At 45.1% G+C, this 21366-nt stretch overlaps 1 protein-coding gene across 1 annotated transcript in view; it reads right to left on the bottom strand.

Annotated features, from left to right (window-relative positions):
* Nucleotides 1–342: 342 nt before the first annotated feature.
* The window catches only part of LOC115075632, a 123200-nt gene continuing 102176 nt past the window's right edge, over nucleotides 343–21366 (bottom strand). The window contains exons 10-12 of the mRNA XM_029576204.1: nucleotides 4583–4743; nucleotides 1140–1153; nucleotides 343–586 (exon numbers count right to left, since the gene is read on the bottom strand). Coding sequence (XP_029432064.1) covers nucleotides 343–586; nucleotides 1140–1153; nucleotides 4583–4743 — 419 coding nt within the window. The remainder of the gene's footprint in view (nucleotides 587–1139; nucleotides 1154–4582; nucleotides 4744–21366) is intronic.

The following is a 21366-nucleotide window of genomic DNA, read 5'->3' as shown; positions in this document are numbered from 1 at the left end:
GCATAAGAGAAAAGAGTTTATGGAGGAGGTATTAAGAGGGAAAAAACTTGGGAAAAGACTATTGGATTGGGGTGGGGATAGGTGAGGCAATGTCCACAGGAGAGGACATGGAAGGGGGCAATGGGTGTACGTAGGAGGGAGAATAATTATCACATTTCAAGAGCCGGAGGAGGGCCGTATGAGCTTAAACAAATTTTTAAATGCTTGCTGATGTCTCTGCGGAGCAGATTAAAGAAAGGGGAAAATAGATTCGGCTATGGTGGGTGTTGTAGTTATGTTAGGAACTGTGGTATTAAAAGTGCTCATGGAAAGAGTAGTAGTTGAGGTTGGTTGGTGGTTGTGTTAGGAATAGTGTTCATGGTAGGTGTGGTATTTGTGGTAGAAGTAGTGGTCATTATGAGTGTAGGGGTTGCGGTAGGTTTTGATATCGTGCTGGGACTTGTGATTGTAGTGGGTGTGGTAGTCCTCGTAGGAGCTGTAGTCATGATGGTTGTCATAGAAGTTGCTGTAAAAGTGGAAGGAGCTGTAGTTATTGTATGTATAGCTATAGCTGTATTGGTCAAGGTAGGATTTGTGGTAGTCATGGCTGTGGAAAGAATCGTGGTTATGGTATGAATGCTCATGATTATGGTATTTGGTGCGGTCACTGTAGTGTGCGTGGTTGTGTTAGTATGAGTTGTGTTTGTAGTAGTGATCAATGTGGGTGTGATAGTTGTACTAGTAGTGGTCGTCGTGGTTATTATGGTATTACGTTTTAGTGGTTGTGGTCTCTTTCCCTAAAAAAACCCAAAAAACTTACCAGTACTGTATAATTAGAGGGAATCTTACAGCTTCTCATATTTGAAATAAATTATCTTATATTTAAACTGTATCTGCTGTATACAGCATCTGTGCTACACAAGAGATTATCAACTTCTATCCAAGTGTCAATCACTGTACTTCCTATTCTGAGCTGTAGCACAGAAGCTCCCTAACTGTACTGGGAGATTCCCAGCCAGTCAGGTTTCAGGATATCCACAATGAATATGAAAGAGATAAAATTTGCATGCTTTGGAGGCCCAGTATATGCAAATTTATTTCATGCATATTCATTGTAAATATCCCCTTGTCTTTATCCCCTTATCTTTGGAATTCCTTACCTCTCAACATTCGTCTGGAGAAAGAGTTCATAAAATTTGGGAAAGCACTTAAATCTTAACTTGTTTGTACAAGCATTCCCACATTTGAGTAATACTTGAATTTGCTTGTACATGCTTTCTCATATTTTGTTTACACCTGGCCTGATTCTCTGCTTTTCTGCATATAGTTTATTCTTTTTTATTATTGTTTTACTCATTTTGTTTTTACCTTATTTATGTATACTGATCTGACTTTTGGTTATATTTTTATCATATTTGTATGTTTACCATTTTATTTTTTTTATATGTTTTATAACATGTCTTTCCTAGTTTTAAATTGTTACTTTTATTAATTTTATTTGTTCATTGCTTTGCAAACCACTCCACTTACTTCCATGTTCCCATGCAGCAAAGAGGTACCTGGAACATCGTACTGATCTTCTTCAGATTGAGAATGGCCTGTAAAGTGTCTTCTTTATCTGACACTCTGTAACTGATTGAATATCTGCCTTTCCCCCATTCCTCCGGAGGCACAATCACCATCGGCTCCAGATGTTATAAACAATTCTAGCGTGGTCTGTACGGAGTCTCTCTTTACTCGCGACATGTAAGGTGAACCAGGAGTCTTCTCGGACCGGATGAGCAAAATCTTAAATGAAGCCACCTCTTACCACGTCCAGAACCCCTTTGGTCCAAAGACCTTGTCCATTCCTCTCAACAAAGGGCCAATCTCCCTTTGACTGCCTCTTTTTTAAAAATATATATATTTTTTTTTTTTTAGAAGAGGAGACCCACCTCTTTTCATTGTGCATTCTTGCTGCCTCCAACCCCTTGACCCGAGTTATCCCAGGAAGAATTAGGGAACCAAGATGGCTGCCACACCGTGAGCATGAAAACATCTCAGCTCTGAGATAATTCTTGAAATCCTTTCCTTTGCTTTGAATTATCTTTTCTACTTATACTAGCGATGCCACATACTAAAGGCAAGGATTCGCGAAAACCTTACCTCCACCCCCAATATTTCTTCACGACAACCGCGGATTGAAGAAGTTTTTGGGAACATGCACCAAAAACCGGTGGGAAGGGCCGCGAGCATCAACAGCAGAGAGCAGTCGCCGGACGCTATGTCCAAAGAAACATCACTCAGCCCCGGTGCGCCAACAGTTCCAGCTTTGTCATACAGGCCCCTAGATAGTGAGGGGATGGAACAACAAGCTCCAACGCTGAGGATACAAGCAGCACCAAGGACTCCCGATATCCAGAGAAGAGACGTGAACAACCGTCAGCTTCGGAGAGCCCGATAAGCCTGGGCTCCAAGGGTAAGAAGGAGAAGGAGCGATGTTTGGAACCAGATGAGGCTGGCCTTTTGGAGGGGGGAGGTAAGGAGACTAAGATTCATGTAATTGTGAACGCTCCACTGGAAATTCCTGATAAAATCACTCTGGAAGAAATATGGAAGGCACTTACAAATATGAACAAAGCTATAAATGACCTAACAAATGTAAAACAAAATATGGAACAAATACATAGATTGGAGAACAAGATCCAATTGGTGGAACTGTCTGTGAAAAAAGTTGAGACAAAAATTAAAAGTGTGAGGTACAGTGTAGCTTGATAAAATCCGAAAGTCTGGTGATGAAAAGGATGGATGCCATTGAAAATGAATTAAGAAGAAACAATCTAAGATTTTTGAACTTTCCTAAAACCAGATGGATTGCACCTAGGGATTTGCGCAAAAGTTATTTTATCAATATTTTAGGATTTACAGAAACAACTATTCCAGTGATTTACAAAATATTCTATACACCTGAAAAAAGGGAAAAAAAGAGATTACAAGATCAGCATCATGTTTCCTCAGATAATCTTACAGAGATACTGGAAAAATCTTTTGAGAGTAAAATAGAACCTAGATCAACATTGCTGGTGACTTTTATGCAATCTTCAGATAGAGATAGTGTATTGCGACTATCTTTTTGTAAACAGACCCAATCTTTCTTTGGACAACAAATTAGAATATTTTCAGATATTACCAAGAAAATGCAGGAGAAAAGAAAAACTTTTCTGATGAGGAAGGGTGAAGTGATTTCATGAGGAGCCAAATTTTATCTTAGATTTCTGTGCAGGTGTATTTTGGTTTATCAAAATGATAGCTTTAATATTTGGTTCTCCCACAATTCTTATAATATATGGTAATTAGGGATATTCCCTTGGTAAGTTGAATCTAAGAAGGTAATGTTACTTCTATCTTTTTCTGTAAACATTGTTTTCAATGTAATTTGGATTGAAACTTCAATAAAAATAAAATTAAAAAAATAAAATAAAATAATTAAACAGACCCCAAAAGGACTGCTGCTGCTCTGATCCTTGCTTCTGAGATGAGAAAGCCCCACTGTTGGAGCGATATCCTCTCTTCTGCATATCTTCAGGCAACTTTAGCCCGTTGGACTCCCCTAAAAGGTTTACTAATTGCTCCAGATCCTAGCAGAACACTAACCTCCCCTTAAAGAGGAGATCACTGAGCTGGGACTTGGAACAGATGTCTATTGACGAATTGCATAACCAAAGAAATCATTTAGCCGGTACCACCGACACCATAAGTCCCGCTGACATTCAAAAAAGATCAGAGGGCACATAAACCACATAAGCTACGGCTGCCTCCAGACATGCCGCTTGCCTCTCGGAGGCAGAAGAAACCTCATCTTTTGCCTGCAAGCTCTGCACCTACTGCAGCCAGTCCTGCATGCCCAAGGTCGAAACCTTGAATATCCTTTTTAGGTGGATCAGCAACTTCTGATCCTGAGCAACCTTCAGCGTGGACGAATGCTCCACCCAGGTGTTTTTTTTTCATAATTGCACATTCAGAAGTATCCGACTCCGACAGGGGATGAGCTTAGCCATAGCTCTCCCCACCTTCAGTCCCACTTGTGGAGTATCCCACTCCCAGAGAACCAATTTTTTTTTTTTTACTGTTCTATGGAACATACCATAACCACGATTCTTGCCACAGCCATGACTACCATGGGGGTCCCCGCAGCCCTTCCCTGATGGGGAACCCCAATTCATGGTCAGACCCCAGCTGAGAAAATTCCTCCCAACTGTTTGAGCACATGCAGGATCAAGGCCACAGATCTGCCTTCCAGAACTACTTTAACCTTCACCTCCCCTGAAGGGCTCCCTCAAGGGCCATCCATCATGAACCCCGAAGCCCTCTGAGGGAGCCGCTGTTGCGCCTGGTCACAGACAGCTGCGACCTCTCATGCTCACCTCTTTTTTCCCTGATCCGGCTATCCTTGGCAAAGTGGTTGTCTCCGCCTGCAAATGCCGCCTTCCTCGGCATCCCCGGGAATGCGTGGGCGTTGCCAACCACCATCTTGGATCCGATGTATCTTAGGGCACGCGCATCAGGACCGCCTTTATACACGTCATGGCAGGAACCTCAGGGGCGTCCCTCCGCATGATGTCACCTGCCCTCTCCGCGTGATGTCACCGGCCCTCTCCTTCTCGTCACCCTCTCCGTATGATGTCACCTTCTCGTCACCCTCTCCGCATGACGTCATCCACCAGTCGCTGAGGATAGGATCATTACACTCCCAGAGAGATGAAGCCCAGGCCAGGGATTTCCCATCTAAAAGAGACAGGGCATACGTTGTCTTTGCTACTAAGTTAGGAAAATACGTAGGTTGTAGCGAGAAGTGCATACAGCACTGGTTTAGAAAACCCCTACACAACAGGGGATCTACTGAAAAGCGAGTAGAGGCCATGGATTTCCCGTCTAAAAGAGACCTTCCGCATGATGTCACCGGCTCTCTCCTTCTCGTCACCAGCCCTCTCGAGTTAGCAAGGAGACTCATCGTTGCTTAATTCCATTCTACCTTTGGACTTGTTCCTGTGACCTCCGGGTCTTGGAGCTCTAGGTACCCGCTCTTTGGGGGCCTTGCCGCGTTCTAGCTATCCGCTCCTCAGAGGGCCTTCCTGCCTGGAGAATCTACCTACTCACTTTTGGGACTCTGCATACCTGCCTTGTATACCCCATGCCTCGGGCCACTACCGTACACTCCCCCAGCAAATTCTCTACAACATCTTTATGCTTCAGGGTACAGGCACGTCATTGCCCAGTTCCTCTGGACTCCTGCACCCATCATCAGTACAGATTTCTCGGCGTACCCCGCTCTGCAGGCCACTACCAGACCTTCACTACTGGGTTTCCTCTACTACCCTGAACTGTGCCTACTCATGCTCTGTGGGTTCTACTCTTTCCAGCCTAATAAAGTCTAATATTAGCTGTGTCCATCTCTACTGAGGCCATGCCTATCATAGTGAGTCTCCACAGGGCTCCTCCCTGTGCGTGGAGTCATCTCTCACTGCGATCTAGGGTCCACAACCATACCAGAACATAACAGCCACATCATCAGCGTCACCGCTCTGATGACCTTTAAGTTCTAGCAGATGAAAAAAGCACTCAACACTCCACAAATGTCTCGCCTGCCAAACCTTAGCCTGTTGCTGGAGCCCCAGTGGATAAGCACTCTTGCCTGCTGCTTCCCTTTTATTCTAAATAAGCTTTATGGTGTAATTGAAAACCAGAGGTATATAACAATTCCTAATATACCCTATGCAAATATATACAGAAAGGAATATGATATTAGCATCTTTCAAAGTGAGAGTTTGGTGCTTTTTGTTCATTTTGTTGAATAGGGGTCTTTATGATATTTTAATTGTTAATGTGTAGGAATGGTATGCATGAGTGTGTGCAATTGAAATAGTATTCTTATTTTTAATAATTATATGTGCATTTTTGTAATGTAATATTGTATATTTATATACTAAATACCATTTTTATATTTGTTTATAATAAAATGTAACATGTTGATAAATTGAATAAATCTATTTAATATATAATTCCTTTCTGTACACATTTAAATAAGCTTTATGCCTTAAGAAGACAAAATCCGAGGAAATACCTGCCAAACCACTGGAATCTTCCCTCATGAGCTTTCCAGCCTCATCACTGCCTCTCTGGGTCAACAGGTGAATCATAGTCCACCTACAATAAAGGGAATCAAGAATCTCTCCTGTTCCCCCATTCTGCTTATTGGTTGCCAAGCCATGAAAAAAATGGCCACCCCAATCAGAAAAACTGAGGAAGGGCTCCCTACAAGACAACGCTTAAAGCTCTGATACCCTCCTGTCAGAGCAGATAGAAAGAGAAAAAAGTCTTAAGAGTCAGATCCTTAAGCATGGCCTGCCGGAGGTGCCATGCTTAAGGATCTGACCATGCTTGAAGCACCATGCTTAGTGCTTCAAGCTCCTTGCAAAGGAGCTTGAAGAACCAAGCTAAGGCTCCACAAAGGACAAGTAGCCCGGACAGGTGGATTCAAATGCTTGGCCCCCTTGAGGAATCGAACAACATCCAGATGAGCCACTACCGTGTAACCATTAATACTTCCTAAGAGGGACCCGAGAGCAGCAACCTGAACCCACAAAGAGTTAAAAGACAAACCTTTGGAAAGGCCATTCTGGAGAAAGGAGAGAAACTGGGATACTGGAGCCTTGCGCGCCGGCACTCCGGACTCCGCACACACATTCTCAAACACTCTCCACACCCGAACGTAAGCGAGAGAGGTAGAAGGCTTACAGGCCCGCAATAGGGTAGATATGACTTCTTCCTTATACCCCTTCTTTCTCAGTCGCCACCGCTAAAAAGCCAGGCCTCTAGACAAAAGCGATCCGTCTGATCGAAAAATACTGGACCCTGACGGAGCAGGTTTGGGAGGTGACCGAGGCGAAGAGGACCGTCTGTCGCAAGGTTCACCAGATCTGCGTACCATAGCCTTCGAAGCCACTCTGGTGCTATGAGAATGACGGGCCCCCTGTGGAGTTCTATTCTTCTGAGTACTTTTCCCACCAGAGGCTAAGGGGGGAACATGTAGAGGAGAACGTCCTGAGGCCAGGGAAGAACCAGGGACATCCACCCCTTCCGAGCAATGCTCTCTTCTGCGGCTGAAGAATCTGGGAGCTTTTGAATTGTTCAGAGTAGCCATCAGGTCTAAGTGGGGAATCACCCACCTGCAGACAATCAGATCCATCGCCACGTCAGACAATTCCCACTCTCCGGGGTCTAGATGCTGACAACTGAGAAAGTTGGCTTGAAAATTCCCCTTCCCCGCAATGTGGGAAGCTGCCAATCGCTCCAGGTGATGCTTCGCTCCAGCTGATGGTTCTAGAACCACCGGATGACTTCTGGTACCCCCGTCGATTGATATAGTCAACCTTGGAGGCATTGTTGGAAAGCACTCTCACCGCCTTGCGACGAATCAGGGGAAGAAAGACTTTGAGAGCCTGACTGACCGCTCGAGCTTCCAGGCGATTGATGTGCCAGTGGGAATGAACTGGAGACCAGCATCCCTGTGTAGACTGAGTCTGACAAACCACTCCCCAGCCGGAGAGGCTGCCGTCCATCGCTACAATAATCCACTGAGGAGTTTCCAGGGGCATCCCCTTCAATAGGTGGCCGAGTGAGAGCCACCACTGTATGTCGGCGATGGTAGCATCGGAGAGTGGCAGAGGTGCTCGAAACTCCTCCGAGACCGGTTTCCAGCAGGACAGCAGTGCTTTCTGTAAGGGACGCATATGTGCAAAGACCCATGGAACCAAATCTATAGTTGATGCCATAGAACCCAGCACCTGGAGATAGTCCCTGGCCGTGGGGACCGAGAGAGATATCAGATTTGCACTTGACCAATGAGCTTGAGCGCCCGAGCCTTGGGTAACAGCATTTTGCCCACCCGGGCTCCCAGGAATTCGAGGACCTGAGAGGGCTTGAGGCAACTTTTGGAGAAGTTGACTATCTACCCGAGGGAGGAGAGCACCAACAATACTCGGTTGACTGCTGTCACGCACAGGTCCTCTGACTTTGCTGGATGAGCCAGTCATCCAGGTACAGATGGACCAGGACTCCCTTCTGCTGGAGGAAGGCTGCCACTACCACCATAACTTTGGTAAATGTGCGAGGCGCAGTGGCTAGACCGAACAGAAGTGCCCAAAACTGATAGTGTCTGCCCAGATTGTTGAAACGAAGGAACCTTTGGTGTTCTTGCCGGATCGGGATGTGAGGGTAGGCCTCTATGAGATCTAGTGAAGCGAGGTATTTGCCCATGCGAACTGCCGCGATGATCACCCTCAAAGTCTCCATGCGAAAGTGGGAGACCTTGAGGGACCTGTTGACCCTCTTGTGATCCAGGATTGGCTGAAAGGATCTGTCCTTTCTGGGGATGACGAAGTAGATGGAGTACTGGCCAGATCCCTGCTCTTGATGGGGAACCGGGACTATGGCCTCCCAGTGCTAGAAGTCTGTCGAGCGTCTGGCACACCGCTGGCCGCTTCCTCATTCCTCATGGGGAGGTTAAGTAGAGGTCTGGGAGATTTTGAGCAAACTCTAAAGTGTAACCTCTTTCGATCACCTCTAGGACCCACTGATCCGAAGTAATCTTGACCCATTCCTCGAGAAATAGGGACAGCCGACCACCTAAGTCTGGAACGGAGGAATTGGCCGGCCACATCTCATTGCGAGGGCTTGGCAGTGGAGCCTTGGTGGGTAGCATCATGGAAGGGTCGCCGGCCTCGAAAGGACTGGGATCAAGCTTGACCCCTAGTGGAGGTGTTCTGCTGAAATGCTCCCCGCGGCTTGGTGTATCTGCGCTGTCCCCAGAAGCGAGAGCACAACAGAAAAAATGACCTGGACTGTTTGGGTCGGTCCTCAGGCAGCTTATGAACCTTATTGTCGCCAAAGGATTTAATAAGCTAAGAACATAAGAACATAAGAAAATGCCATACCGGGTCGGACCAAGGGTCCATCAAGCCCAGCATCCTGTTTCCAACAGTGGCCAATCCAGGCCATAAGAACCTGGCAAGTACCCAAAAACTAAGTCTATTCCATGTAACCATTGCTAATGGCAGTGGCTATTCTCTAAGTGAACTTAATAGCAGGTAATGGACTTCTCCTCCAAGAACTTATCCAATCCTTTTTTAAACACAGCTATACTAACTGCACGAACCACATTCTCTGGCAACAAATTCCAGAGTTTAATTGTGCGTTGAGTAAAAAAGAACTTTCTCCGATTAGTTTTAAATGTGCCCCATGCTAACTTCATGGAGTGTCCCCTAGTCTTTCTACTATCCGAAAGAGTAAATAACCGATTCACATCTACCCGTTCTAGACCTCTCATGATTTTAAACACCTCTATCATTCCCCCCTCAGTCGTCTCTTCTCCAAGCTGAAAAGTCCTAACCTCTTTAGTCTTTCCTCATAGGGGAGTTGTTCCATTCCCCTTATCATTTTGGTAGCCCTTCTCTGTACCTTCTCCATCGCAATTATATCTTTTTTGAGATACAGCGACCAGAATTGTACACAGTATTCAAGGTGCGGTCTCACCATGGAGCGATACAGAGGCATTATGACATTTTCCGTTTTATTCATCATTCCTTTTCTAATAATTCCCAACATTCTGTTTGCTTTCTTGACTGACGCTGCACACTGAACCGACAATTTCAATGTGTTATCCACTATGACACCTAGATCTCTTTCTTGGGTTGTAGCACCTAATATGGAACCCAACATCGTGTAATTATAGCATGGGTTATTTTTCCCTATATGTATCACCTTGCACTTATCCACATTAAATTTCATCTGCCATTTGGATGCCCAATTTTCCAGTCTCACAAGGTCTTCCTGCAATTTATCACAATCTGCTTGTGATTTAACTACTCTGAACAATTTTGTGTCATCTGCAAATCTGATTATCTCACTCGTCGAATTTCTTTCCAGATCATTTATAAATATATTGAACAGTAAGGGTCCCAATACAGATCCCTGAGGCACTCCACTGTCCACTCCCTTCCACTGAGAAAATTGCCCATTCAATCCTACTCTCTGTTTCCTGTCTTTTAGCCAGTTTGCAATCCACGAAAGGACATCGCCACCTATCCCATGACTTTTTACTTTTCCTAGAAGCCTCTCATGAGGAACTTTGTCAAACGCCTTCTGAAAATCCAAGTATACTATATCTACCGGTTCACCTTTATCCACATGTTTATTAACTCCTTCAAAAAAGTGAAGCATATTTGTGAGGCAAGACTTGCCCTGGGTAAAGGCATGCTGACTTTGTTCCATTAAACCATGTCTTTCTATATGTTCTGTGATTTTGATGTTTAGAACACTTTCCACTATTTTCCCTGGCACTGAAGTCAGGCTAACCGGTCTGTAGTTTCCCGGATCGCCCCTGGAGCCCTTTTTAAATATTGGGGTTACATTTGCTATCCTCCAGTCTTCAGGTACAATGGATGATTTTAATGATAAGTTACAAATTTTTACTAATAGGTCTGAAATTTCATTTTTTAGTTCCTTCAGAACTCTGGGGTGTATACCATCCGGTCCAGGTGATTTACTACTCTTCAGTTTGTCAATCAGGCCTACCACATCTTCTAGGTTCACCGTGATTTGATTCAGTCCATCTGAATCATTACCCATGAAAACCTTCTCCATTACGGGTACTTCCCCGACATCCTCTTCAGTAAACACCGAAGCAAAGAAATCATTTAATCTTTCCGCGATGGCCTTATCTTCTCTAAGTGCCCCTTTAACCCCTCGATCATCTAACGGTCCAACTGACTCCCTCACAGGCTTTCTGCTTCGGATATATTTAAAAAAGTTTTTACTGTGAGTTTTTGCCTCTACAGCCAACTTCTTTTCAAATTCTCTCTTAGCCTGTCTTATCAATGTCTTACATTTAACTTGCCAATGTTTATGCTTTATCCTATTTTCTTCTGTTGGATCCTTCTTCCAATTTTTGAATGAAGATCTTTTGGCTAAAATAGCTTCTTTCACCTCCCCTTTTAACCATGCCGGTAATCGTTTTGCCTTCTTTCCACCTTTCTTAATGTGTGGAATACATCTGGACTGTGCTTCTAGAATGGTATTTTTTAACAATGACCACGCCTCTTGGACATTTTTTATTTTTGTAGCTGCTCCTTTCAGTTTTTTTCTAACAATTTTTCTCATTTTATCAAAGTTTCCCTTTTGAAAGTTTAGCACGAGAGCCTTGGATTTGCACACTGTTCCTTTTCCAGTCATTAAATCAAATTTGATCATATTATGATCACTATTGCAAAGCGGCCCCACCACCGTTACCTCTCTCACCAAGTCCTGTGCTCCACTGCGAATTAGATCTAAAATTGCTCCCTCTCTCGTCGGTTCCTGAACCAATTGCTCCATAAAGCTATCATTTATTCCATCCAGGAACGTTATCTCTCTAGCGTGACCCGATGATACATTTACCCAGTCTATATTGGGGTAATTGAAGTCTCCCATTATTACTGCACTACCAATTTGGTTGGCTTCCCTAATTTCTCTTAGCATTTCACTGTCCATCTCACCATCTTGACCAGGTGGACGGTAGTATACCCCTATCACTGTAGTCTTCCCTGATACACAAGGGATTTCTACCCATAAAGATTCAATTTTGTATTTAGTCTCATGCAGGATGTTTATCCTGTTGGACTCTATGCCATCCCGGACATAAAGCGCCACACCTCCTCCCGACTGCTCCTCTCTGTCATTGCGATATAATTTGTACCCCGGTATTGCACTGTCCCATTAGTTATCCTCTTTCCACCATGTCTCTGAGATGCCAATTAAGTCTATGTCATCATTTACTGCTATACATTCTAATTCTCCCATCTTACTTCTTAGACTTCTGGCATTAGCATACAAACATTTCAAAGTTTGTTTTTTGATTGTATTTTTATTCTGCTTTTTAATTGATAGGGATAAGTTAGAATTTTTTAGCTCAGGTGAGTTTTTAGTTACAGGCATTTGGACTACTTTTCCAATCCTGCAAATCCTTCAATGTCATGGACCCTGCAATGGGGATGGTGGCACGTTTGGTGATTGCGGACACCGAAGCATCAACCTTAGGCACTTTAAGCATCTCCATGCACTGGTCTGGTAGGGGGTAAAGCTTGTCCATTGCCCTGCCCACCCGGAGACCTGACTCGGGAGACTCCCACTCCCATAGCAGGAGTTGCATAAGCATGGGGAGGAATGGAAAAATGTGCAGTGGAGCTCTCAGTCCCACGAGGATCGGGTCCACTGTGCGAGAATATGAAGGAGTGAGGGGCTCTTCTGGAGGGACGTCAATCCCGAGTTCGTCCTGGACAAAAGGAATGAGCGGTTCAAGCTCCTCCCGTTGGAACAGCGGCAGGACCTGGGGATCATCCCCGTCGACCAGCGGAGTTGTAAGAACCAAATCAGAATCAGGATCCGCATCCGACGCGGGAGACAGCTGAGGGGGGTCTGGATCGCCCGGTACGGTCCTGACCTTAGTAGAGGTCAGTAAGTCCGAGGCCTTAAAGCCCTGTCATATGCCCACCCGAGGCACCTTAGCTGGGGGGGGGGGGGGGGGGGGGGAGGGATCATTGTCTTCCTCCAGACTAGCCAAAAAAGACTTATGCAACAATAAAACAAATTACATAGAAACATAGAAATGACGGCAGAAAAAGACCAATTGGCCCATCCAGTTTGCCCAGCAAGCTTCAACTCTTATTTTCTCATGCTTATCTGTTTCCCCAACCACCAACTTCAGGACTCTTGTTGGTAACTGTTTGATTCAAATTTCCTGCCATCTCCTGTCATTGATGCAGAGAGTAATTTATTTATTTGTTTGTTTATTTATTTATTTAATTTCTTTTAATATACCGATGCTCATGACAAGTCTTATCAAACCGGTTTACAATGAACAAGGGGAGAACCAATTAACAGAGCAGGCGTAGAAAAGTTACAATAAACAGGGAATGAATAACTTGGTCCTTAGAAAAAGAGGGATAGATTAAACAGTAAAAGTAATGAGTAGAGAACTGTTGATTAGATAATAAAGCTTGTACATACATTTCAGTGGTTCAGGTATCAAAAGTTAATTGAGTGATCAGTTACTGGCATAATAAGATAATTGTAAAAACAGATTTCTTGGCCGAACAGTTTCATATTTAGGGGGACTGAGGGTGAGACTGGGAGGTCAGGTGGGCGAGGCAGGGAAGCACTAGGGAGAGGGGAAATAGACGGTGCTGGAAGAAGACAGTATCTTCAGCGGTATGCTTGAGTGAATAGCCAGGTTTTCAGTTTTTTTCTGAAGGAGAACTGGCATTTTTCCTGGCATAGATCAGGGGGGAATGAGTTCCAGTGATGCGGTCCGGCCGTCGAAAGAGCTCGTTTTTTAATAGAGTTCTGTATAGAGGATTTGCTAGGGGGGACCTGGAAGGAGTCTCTGTAAGCGGATCTAATTGGTCATGATGAAGTGTGAAAATCAAGAGGAATGGTAAGTTGTTGAGATGATTGCTGATATATGGTTTTGTGAATGATGGTCAGTGACTTGAAGAGTATTCTATAGTGATTGTAGAGTGTAGAGATTTTAAAATTGGAGTGATGTGGTCTCTGCGACGGGTATTTGTGAGGATCCTGGCTGCTGCATTTTGCAGCATCTGTAGAGGTTTAGTGGAGGAGGCAGGGAGGCAGGGAGGCCGAGTAGTAGCACGTTGCAGTAATCGATCTTTGAGAACAATATGGCTTGAAGGACTGCATGGTAATCATGAAAGTGTAGGAGAGGTCTAATCTGTTTTAGGACCTGTAGCTTGAAGAAGCCTTCTTTAGTGGTGGCGTTAATGAATTTTTTGAAGCTCATTCTAGAGTCCAAGGTGGTCCCTAGGTCTCTCACCTGGTTTGTTAGTGGTATCGTGGCGGTGCTGGCAACATGGTAATTATCATTGGGGGATACGACCAGGAGTTCGGTTTTTGACGTATTGAGAACCAGATCGAGACTGGTGAGAAGGAGATTGATAGCGTGAAGGCAGCTGTTCCAAAAGTTTAGGGTGTTGGAGATGGTGTCCTTGATGGGGATTAGGATCTGCACATCGTCGGCATATATAAAGTGGGTAAGGTTGAGGTTATTGAGTAGTTGGCAAAGGGGGAGTAGATATATGTATTTCTTCACAGAAAGGGTGGTGGATGCCTGGAATGCCCTTCCGGAGGAAGTGGTGAAGTCTAAAACTGTGAACAACTTCAAAGGGGCGTGGGATAAACACTGTGGATCCATCAAGTCTAGAGGGCGTGAATAAAGTGGAGGCATTCAAACAGCACGGAGCGGCAGTAGCCACAGCGGCATTCAAATACTGCACGGAGCGGCAGTAGCCACAGAGGCATTCAAACACTGCACGGAGCGGCAGTAGCCACAGAGGCATTCACGGAGCGGGATGCCAGTGGCCAGTAGTTGGTGTTCCACCTTCACGGAGCGGAAGGATGAAGGGCTGCTATTTCCAAAAAAAATAAATAAAACAAAACAAAAAAATAAACAGGGGTGGGTAAGAGTATGGGGCAAGGGGGTGGCCTGCTTGTTACAGCGGGTGCTACCCCTAATTGAGCTGGATGTCACTTGGATGCAGATACAGAGCTGCTCTCTAAATTGGGTGGAGGGGAATTAGGGCTGGAGGGTACTGGAAGCCAATAGTAACAGGTGGGAGAGAGAAAAAGGGAAAAAAATGGATAAAGTGCGTAGCTTGCTGGGCAGACTTGATGGGCCGTTTGGTCTTCTTCTGCCGTCAATTCTATGTTTCTATGTTTAAGGTAGGGGAAAGTGAGGAACCTTGCGGTACTCCTTGTTTGGATGGTACGGGGGGAGATTCTTTATTCGATATTTTTACTTTGTAGTATCTGTTGCTTAGGAAGGATTTTAGCCAGAGGAGTGCAGAGCCTGAGATGCCAATTTCCATAAGGCGGTTGATGAGGATAGTGTGATTTACAGTGTCGAAGGCCGCGGAGAAGTCGAGCAGAGCTAGCAGGTAAGATTTTCCATTCTCTAGTCCAATTAGGATGATGTTGGTTAACGAGAGAAGAAGAGATTCTGTGTTTCGTCTTTTTCTGAATCCGAATTGGGAAGGATAAAAATATCGTGGGTGTCGAGGTAGTCTGTGAGTCGAGTGTTTACTAGTTTTTCAATTAGCTTGGCTATGAAAGGTAAGTTGGCAATGGGCTAGAAATTTGTAGGTTTAGCCGGGTCCAAGTTTGGTTTTCTCAGTAAGGGTTTTATAGAAGCGGTTTTTAATGCATCAGGTACCGAGATCCTTGATTGAGGGAGCAGTTTATGATGTCTGCCAGCTGTTTGGCAATGGTGTTCGGGATTGTGAGCAGGAGTTTGGTAGTATTTGGTCTATAGGGTGTGAGGAAGGCTTCATTTTCTTGATAATAGACTCAATTTTCAAGGATGATGTGAGATCAAAAGATTCTAGAGATTGATTGTGGATCTTATGAGAGTAGTTTTGGCAGTTTGGAGAGGCGTTGGATGATGTCAGAAGCATAAGTAGTAAGTAGTAGTTCTTATGTTCGGTTTTTTATTTTATTGTCAAAGAGGCTGCCAGCTCTGAGGATTTGTTTAGTGCTTCTTCTTCCGGGATGATTGGAGGAACAGGGGAGGTAAGGGTTGCTACATAGGAAAAGGGTGTTTTAGGGTCGTATAGGAAGCAGTGTATTTTTTTGGCGTAGAAATCCTTTTTTGTGCTTTTTCAGCCAGCCTATAGAGGCTCATAGCTGTTTTGTACGAGGCCTGTGTGGTAGGGGATGGATCCTTCCACCAGCGTAGTTCTTTGTGTTGCAGTTCTAGTTTGAGTTTCCTTAATTCTGTTGTGAACGAGGGTTTTTTGTTGGTACGAGCTGATTTATAACTTTGGAGGAGATGGGGCATATGTTATCAGCTACTGAGCGTATGATGTTTAGCCATGAATTCATAGCAGTGTCAGCATTAGTGAGGTCAAGGTTGGTTAGGTCCTTGGAGAGGCTGTTGCTGAGGGCCTCCATGGAGCAGGGTTTTCTGAATTGGAATGATGATTTAGGGATGGTGGGAGATGGTTTTTTCTTTATAGGTAGTTCTGTCGTTATCAATGAGTGATCAGACCAGGGGATGGGGGTACAAGTGGGGGTAAAAGATGGTGAGATGTGTCCATTTATGAATATAAGGTCTAAAGTGTGACCAGCTTTGTGTGTAGGTTTATTTATAATTTGTTTGAAACCCATGGCTTGGAGTGAGGATAGGAGGGCTTCACAGTTGGCGGAAGGGGAAGGGGAATAGACATGGATATTGAAATCTCCTAACAGGATAGCTGGTGATGTGTTTGGCTATCATTTCTATGAGGGGGGATGGGTCTGATTCTAGGAGCCCAGGGGGGGCATAGATAAGACAGATTTGAAGCTGGGTGGATTTGAATAATCCGATTTCAAGTTTGGTGGTCGAGTTGATGGCTTGCTGTGAAAGACTCAGTTCTTTTTTTGTGGCCAGCAGTAATCCTCCCCCTCTTTTTTTTGCTCTGCGGATAGAGTAAAAGTCATACAGTTGTGTCGGTAGTTGGTTGATTAGGGCTATATCAGTGTTTTTCAGCCAGGTTTCAGTTATTGCACATATGTCCGGTTGGGAGTCCAGTAGGGGGTCATTGAGTAGGTGCGATTTCTTTGTCAGGGATTGGGAGTTAAGAAGAGTTAGGGTGATTAAAGACAGGCCTAGGAATTGGGTTAGTGGGGATATCATGATGGGGATCAGTGATCTCTTGGAGCGGTGAAAATTGAGTATGGGGGCGTTGACTCTGTGGAGGAGTGAGTGTGGGATAATAGGAATGGGGAATGTTTGTAGCATGTTGTCTTTGAGGAAGAATTTGATTAATAATTAGAGCCTGGGGAGAGGAGTGAGGTTGCTCGAGGCGCAGAGTGTTGATCTGGGTGCTGGGGAGTATGTCGGTGGTGGATTGGTGTGTGTTGGGACTAAGGAGGAACTGACTTGGGGGGGGGGGGGGGGGGGGGGGGGCTTCTGTCGTAAATGAAAGGCTGTCGTGGTGTTCTCTCTGCTAAAGAGAAAACTGGGTGTTAATGTTAGTAGCTCCGAAGTGTGCTTTTCTGGTGGTAAAAAGGTAGCTGGTGTTGTAGAATGATATGTCTGGAGTTGAGGCGGATTTCCTGAGCAGTTGCTAGAGGGAAGAAGACTTAGTGGCTGAGGTGCATCGAAGGGGTTGCTTGTGGCTTCTCTCAGTGGCTGCACGAAGGGGCTGGACCCTTTGGCCCGCTCCTTCAGCGTGCGACACCGGAGGAGCCCTTTAAATTTCAAGGCCCTCTCCGGGCTTCTGATTGGCTGCTGGGCGTCGGGCTCTGCAGCAGGGGAGCCGAAGGCGGTGCGGAGGGACGGCGTGGTCGCTTCCCTCGTGGTCGGCGCCTCGGATTCGCGGGGGAGAAGGGGAATGTAAAGGGCCTTACCCCTGTGGGTCTGGGCTCCCATCGTGCAGGCCTCCCCTTCGGGTGAGCGGCAGAATATGTCGGCTGGGATGATGGAGTTGCATCAAGGTAAAGGGCTGGGTAAATGAAAGGCTGTCGTGGTTGTAACTGCCACATCAAGCAAGCTACCCCGATGCTTGTTCACCCAGACTACACAGATCAATGTCTTGTTGGTTGTTTGTTTACCCAGATTATGAAGTTTATTTATTTATTTGATCTGAGATATCACGTCGGTTTACATGCAGGTACTGTAGGTATTTCTCCAGAGGGCTTACAATCTAAGTTTTGTACCCGAGGCAATGGAGGTTAAAGTGACTTGCCCAAGGTCACAAGGAGCAACAGCGGGACTTGAACCCTGGTCTCCTGGTTTGTAGCCCACTGCTCTAACCACTAGGCCATTCCTCCTCCCTATTTAGTCCTTGTTGGTTGTTGTTTGAATGCTAATCGCCTTTTCCACATTTCCTCCTGCCGTAGAAGCAGAGAGCAATGCTGTGTATGCATTCGAGTGATGTATCAGGCTTCATTGGTTTAGGGTAGTAACCGTCGTAATAAGCAAGCTACCCCACATTTATTTATTTACCCAGATTGTGTAGTTCAGTCCTTTTTGGTTGTTATCTGAATGCAAATCCTCTTTTCCACATTTCCCTTTGCCGTTGAAGCAGAGAGCAATGTTGGGGTTGCAATAACCGTGCAAGAGATTTTTTGAGTAAGGGTAGTAATTACCAGGTAGTAAACATTCCAGAAAGCCACCCCCATGGCTCAGGGGAAAAACGATGCTGAATCTTGCCAGGCACCGGGGGGGGGGGGGGGGGGGGGGGGGGGGGGGGGGGGGGGGGGGGAAGGACCGCGGAGGGGGGAGTGTCATAAACCGGGCCCGGGGAATCAACGGGGCTGAGACTTGGTGGTGATGGGTTAAAAATCGGCTCCGGCATGTCAGCAGGGCTTGTATGAGCAGGCAGCTCCGGCAACAAAATGTCCACCGTTCCAGCGATTTTTCGTGCGGGAGCCGGCCTGGGAGCACGTCTCACAGCCAGACCCAGAGCCGGAGAATGAGTCACTGCCCCTCTGGGGAGAAATGTGGAGCAAAGTCCGTCGCAGGAGAGTCATGAGGCAGGCTCCCCGCAGGCACCACAGGCAGAAGAACGCAGCATGACTCCGTGGGGGGGCACCACACTGGAGCCACGAAGAGAAACGGCAATGCCTGGCTGACCACGATTTGAAGCAGAGGAATGAACCCTGCTTCGCTCCTTCCCCAGAATCTGAAAAAAATACGGTTGCCAATTACCTGTAAGTCTGACTTTTATTACTTTTTTTTTTTTTTTTCAACTTTAAGCAAGCAGAGGACAACAAACACCTCCCTGCTATGGGACCCGAGGCAGGTACCTCACCGGGTGCAGACTAGGCAGATAAGGGGGAGTGACTGGACCACCAGTATTACCCCATGCAGCCAGGCTATATTGGTCACCGGGAAAAGTAGGGCCCAGGCTGAATACTCAAGGGGACAAGTTCCTCCCCTGGGACCCAGTAAGAGCTTGGAGACAAACTAGTCTCACTTTGCAACTTTACCTTTTTTTTTTTTTTAATTATAAGTAACAATACTTGCTTGATCCGGAATCAACCCTGAGGGAAGAGAGAGTAAAAAACCCAAAGGATCAGAAAAGGAGATAAACTCAGGGAACCACAGGTTCTACTGTCTGAATCTGCTGGAGATATAGGATACATATATATAGATATATATAGATATAGATATAGATATAGATATAGGAATAATCGCCCAGCCGTGCTACATCTTCTACTCACTGTCTAAATAAAGATTCCGTGTTTGTGTGTCCAAGAGCTGAGCCTGACCTGTGTCCCCTCACGGGACTTCCCCCCCGTGGGCGTAGTCAGCTGCCACAGTGTCCAAGGGTCCACCCAAACCTCACTAATTACAACAGTTAGGACTCACTGGTATGTGGTAAATTGGGCCCATCAACAGCCAGAACTGAAAAGTGGACCGGCCTTGTCTTCTTGCAAAGATTTTGCACCTTTTGCACCTTAACCAGGGTTGTCACAAACTTCTGACCACCCCGAAGGATTGATCCAAAAGCCTGAGATGACTGAGGTCTGCATCTAAGGTCCAGAAGACACTAAGTTGCCAACATCTCTGACTGTCTCGAAACCATGTCTCAGCAAGAAAATCAATCACTTGCTTCCTGGTTTGTATTCTGGTAACTTATGTACTTTGGACTCCTCAGACATGTTCTCATCTGTTTCAGGTCCTCTCCAAACAAGAGTTTGCTCTTAAAAGGAAAAGAAACCAGGTCAGATTTGGACCAAACCTCCACCAACATTTTACACATCCATAGCAATCTACTCCTGGACGAAGTGCTAAACAAGTCATACAAACCATAAAATGCATTCACCCATATACGGTTTCTAAATGCTCCAGGAGCTGTGCTGCTAACCCAATGCTGCCTGCATCTCCTGCAATTGCTAGACCCAGTACAAACAAGGTCTGTGCATAAAACTGTGACAAATTGCATCCCTTTTGCACAAGGCTAAAACCCCCAAATCCTTGAGGTGTATCTCCAACTTGCAGCTCTCTTAGAGCAGATGACCACACTCCTGTAGTGGTGGATATATTAGTGATTGCCAATACTAAAGCATCAACTTTAGGGAGTGTGAAAAGCTCTTGCCCCTCTATAGTAACCAATACATTTTTGCCAAAGCTCCGCCAGCTCTTAACCAAGATTTATAAAAAAGAAATCTTTCGCTAGACCACACAAGCCATCTAAGATGGGATCCCCAACCTAAAGGACAGACACTTCATTTGAAACCTTGATCCCTGATGCTGTTGTATTTCATGCCTTTGTGTCACATTATCTCATCATTTGCAGAAGAACTTTGAAGGACTATTTCAAATCCCCTCAGTAAACACAGCCCACCTCACATTAGTGCGTGAGAGGATCATCTCCATTTTAGGTCCCAGTGTCTGGAACATGGTGCCTACTGATTTGAGACTCGAAGCAGAGTTCAAAAATTTTTAAAAAGCCTTAAAAAGACCTTGAGAAAAGCTAATAACCTTGAGAAAAGCTAATAACCTTGAGAAAAGCTAATAACATTTAGAATTGAAACACTGGTTTAATCTTTCACGTTTTGTATTTTAATTATTAAGGTATTTGTTTTCCTACTGAATGTGTGTTGTAAAATTCCGATGTATACTAAGAACATAAGAAATTGCCATGCTGGGTCAGACCAAGGATCCATCAAGCATCCTGTTTCCAACAGATGCCAAACCAGGCCACAAGAACCTGGCAATTACCCAAACACTAAGAAGATCCCATGCCACTGATGCAATTAATATCAGTGGCTATTCCCTAAGTACATTTGATTAATAGCCGTTAATGGACTTCTCCTCGAAGAACTTATCCAAACCTTTTTTTAACCCAGCTACACTAACTGCACTAACCACATCCTCTGGCAACAAATTCCAGAGCTTTATTGTGCGTTGAGTGAACAATATTTTTTTCTGATTAGTCTTAAATGTGCTACTTGCTAACTTCATGGAATGCCCCCTAGTCCATCTATTATTCAAAAGTATAAATAACCGATTCACATCTACTCATTCAAGACCTCTCATGATCTTAAAGACCTCTATCATATCCCCCCTCAGCCTTCTCTTCTCCAAGCTGAACAGCCCTAACCCCTTCAGCCTTTCCTCATAGGGGAGCTGTTCCATCCACCTATCTACACAATAGATTTTTTCAGGTACAGTTAAAAAACACAATATCAGCCAAAATCAAGCTAATGACTGGGGTCCCACAGGGGTCAGCACTTTCGGCAACTCTATTTAATATCTACATGCTGCCTCTATGCCACCTCTTGGCAGGCCTAGGTATCATACATTACATA

The sequence above is a fragment of the Rhinatrema bivittatum genome, chromosome 14, assembly GCF_901001135.1.
Source record: "Rhinatrema bivittatum chromosome 14, aRhiBiv1.1, whole genome shotgun sequence".
In the NCBI taxonomy this organism is placed as follows: Eukaryota; Metazoa; Chordata; class Amphibia; order Gymnophiona; family Rhinatrematidae; genus Rhinatrema; species Rhinatrema bivittatum.
This window is presented reverse-complemented; position numbering and strand designations above follow the sequence as displayed.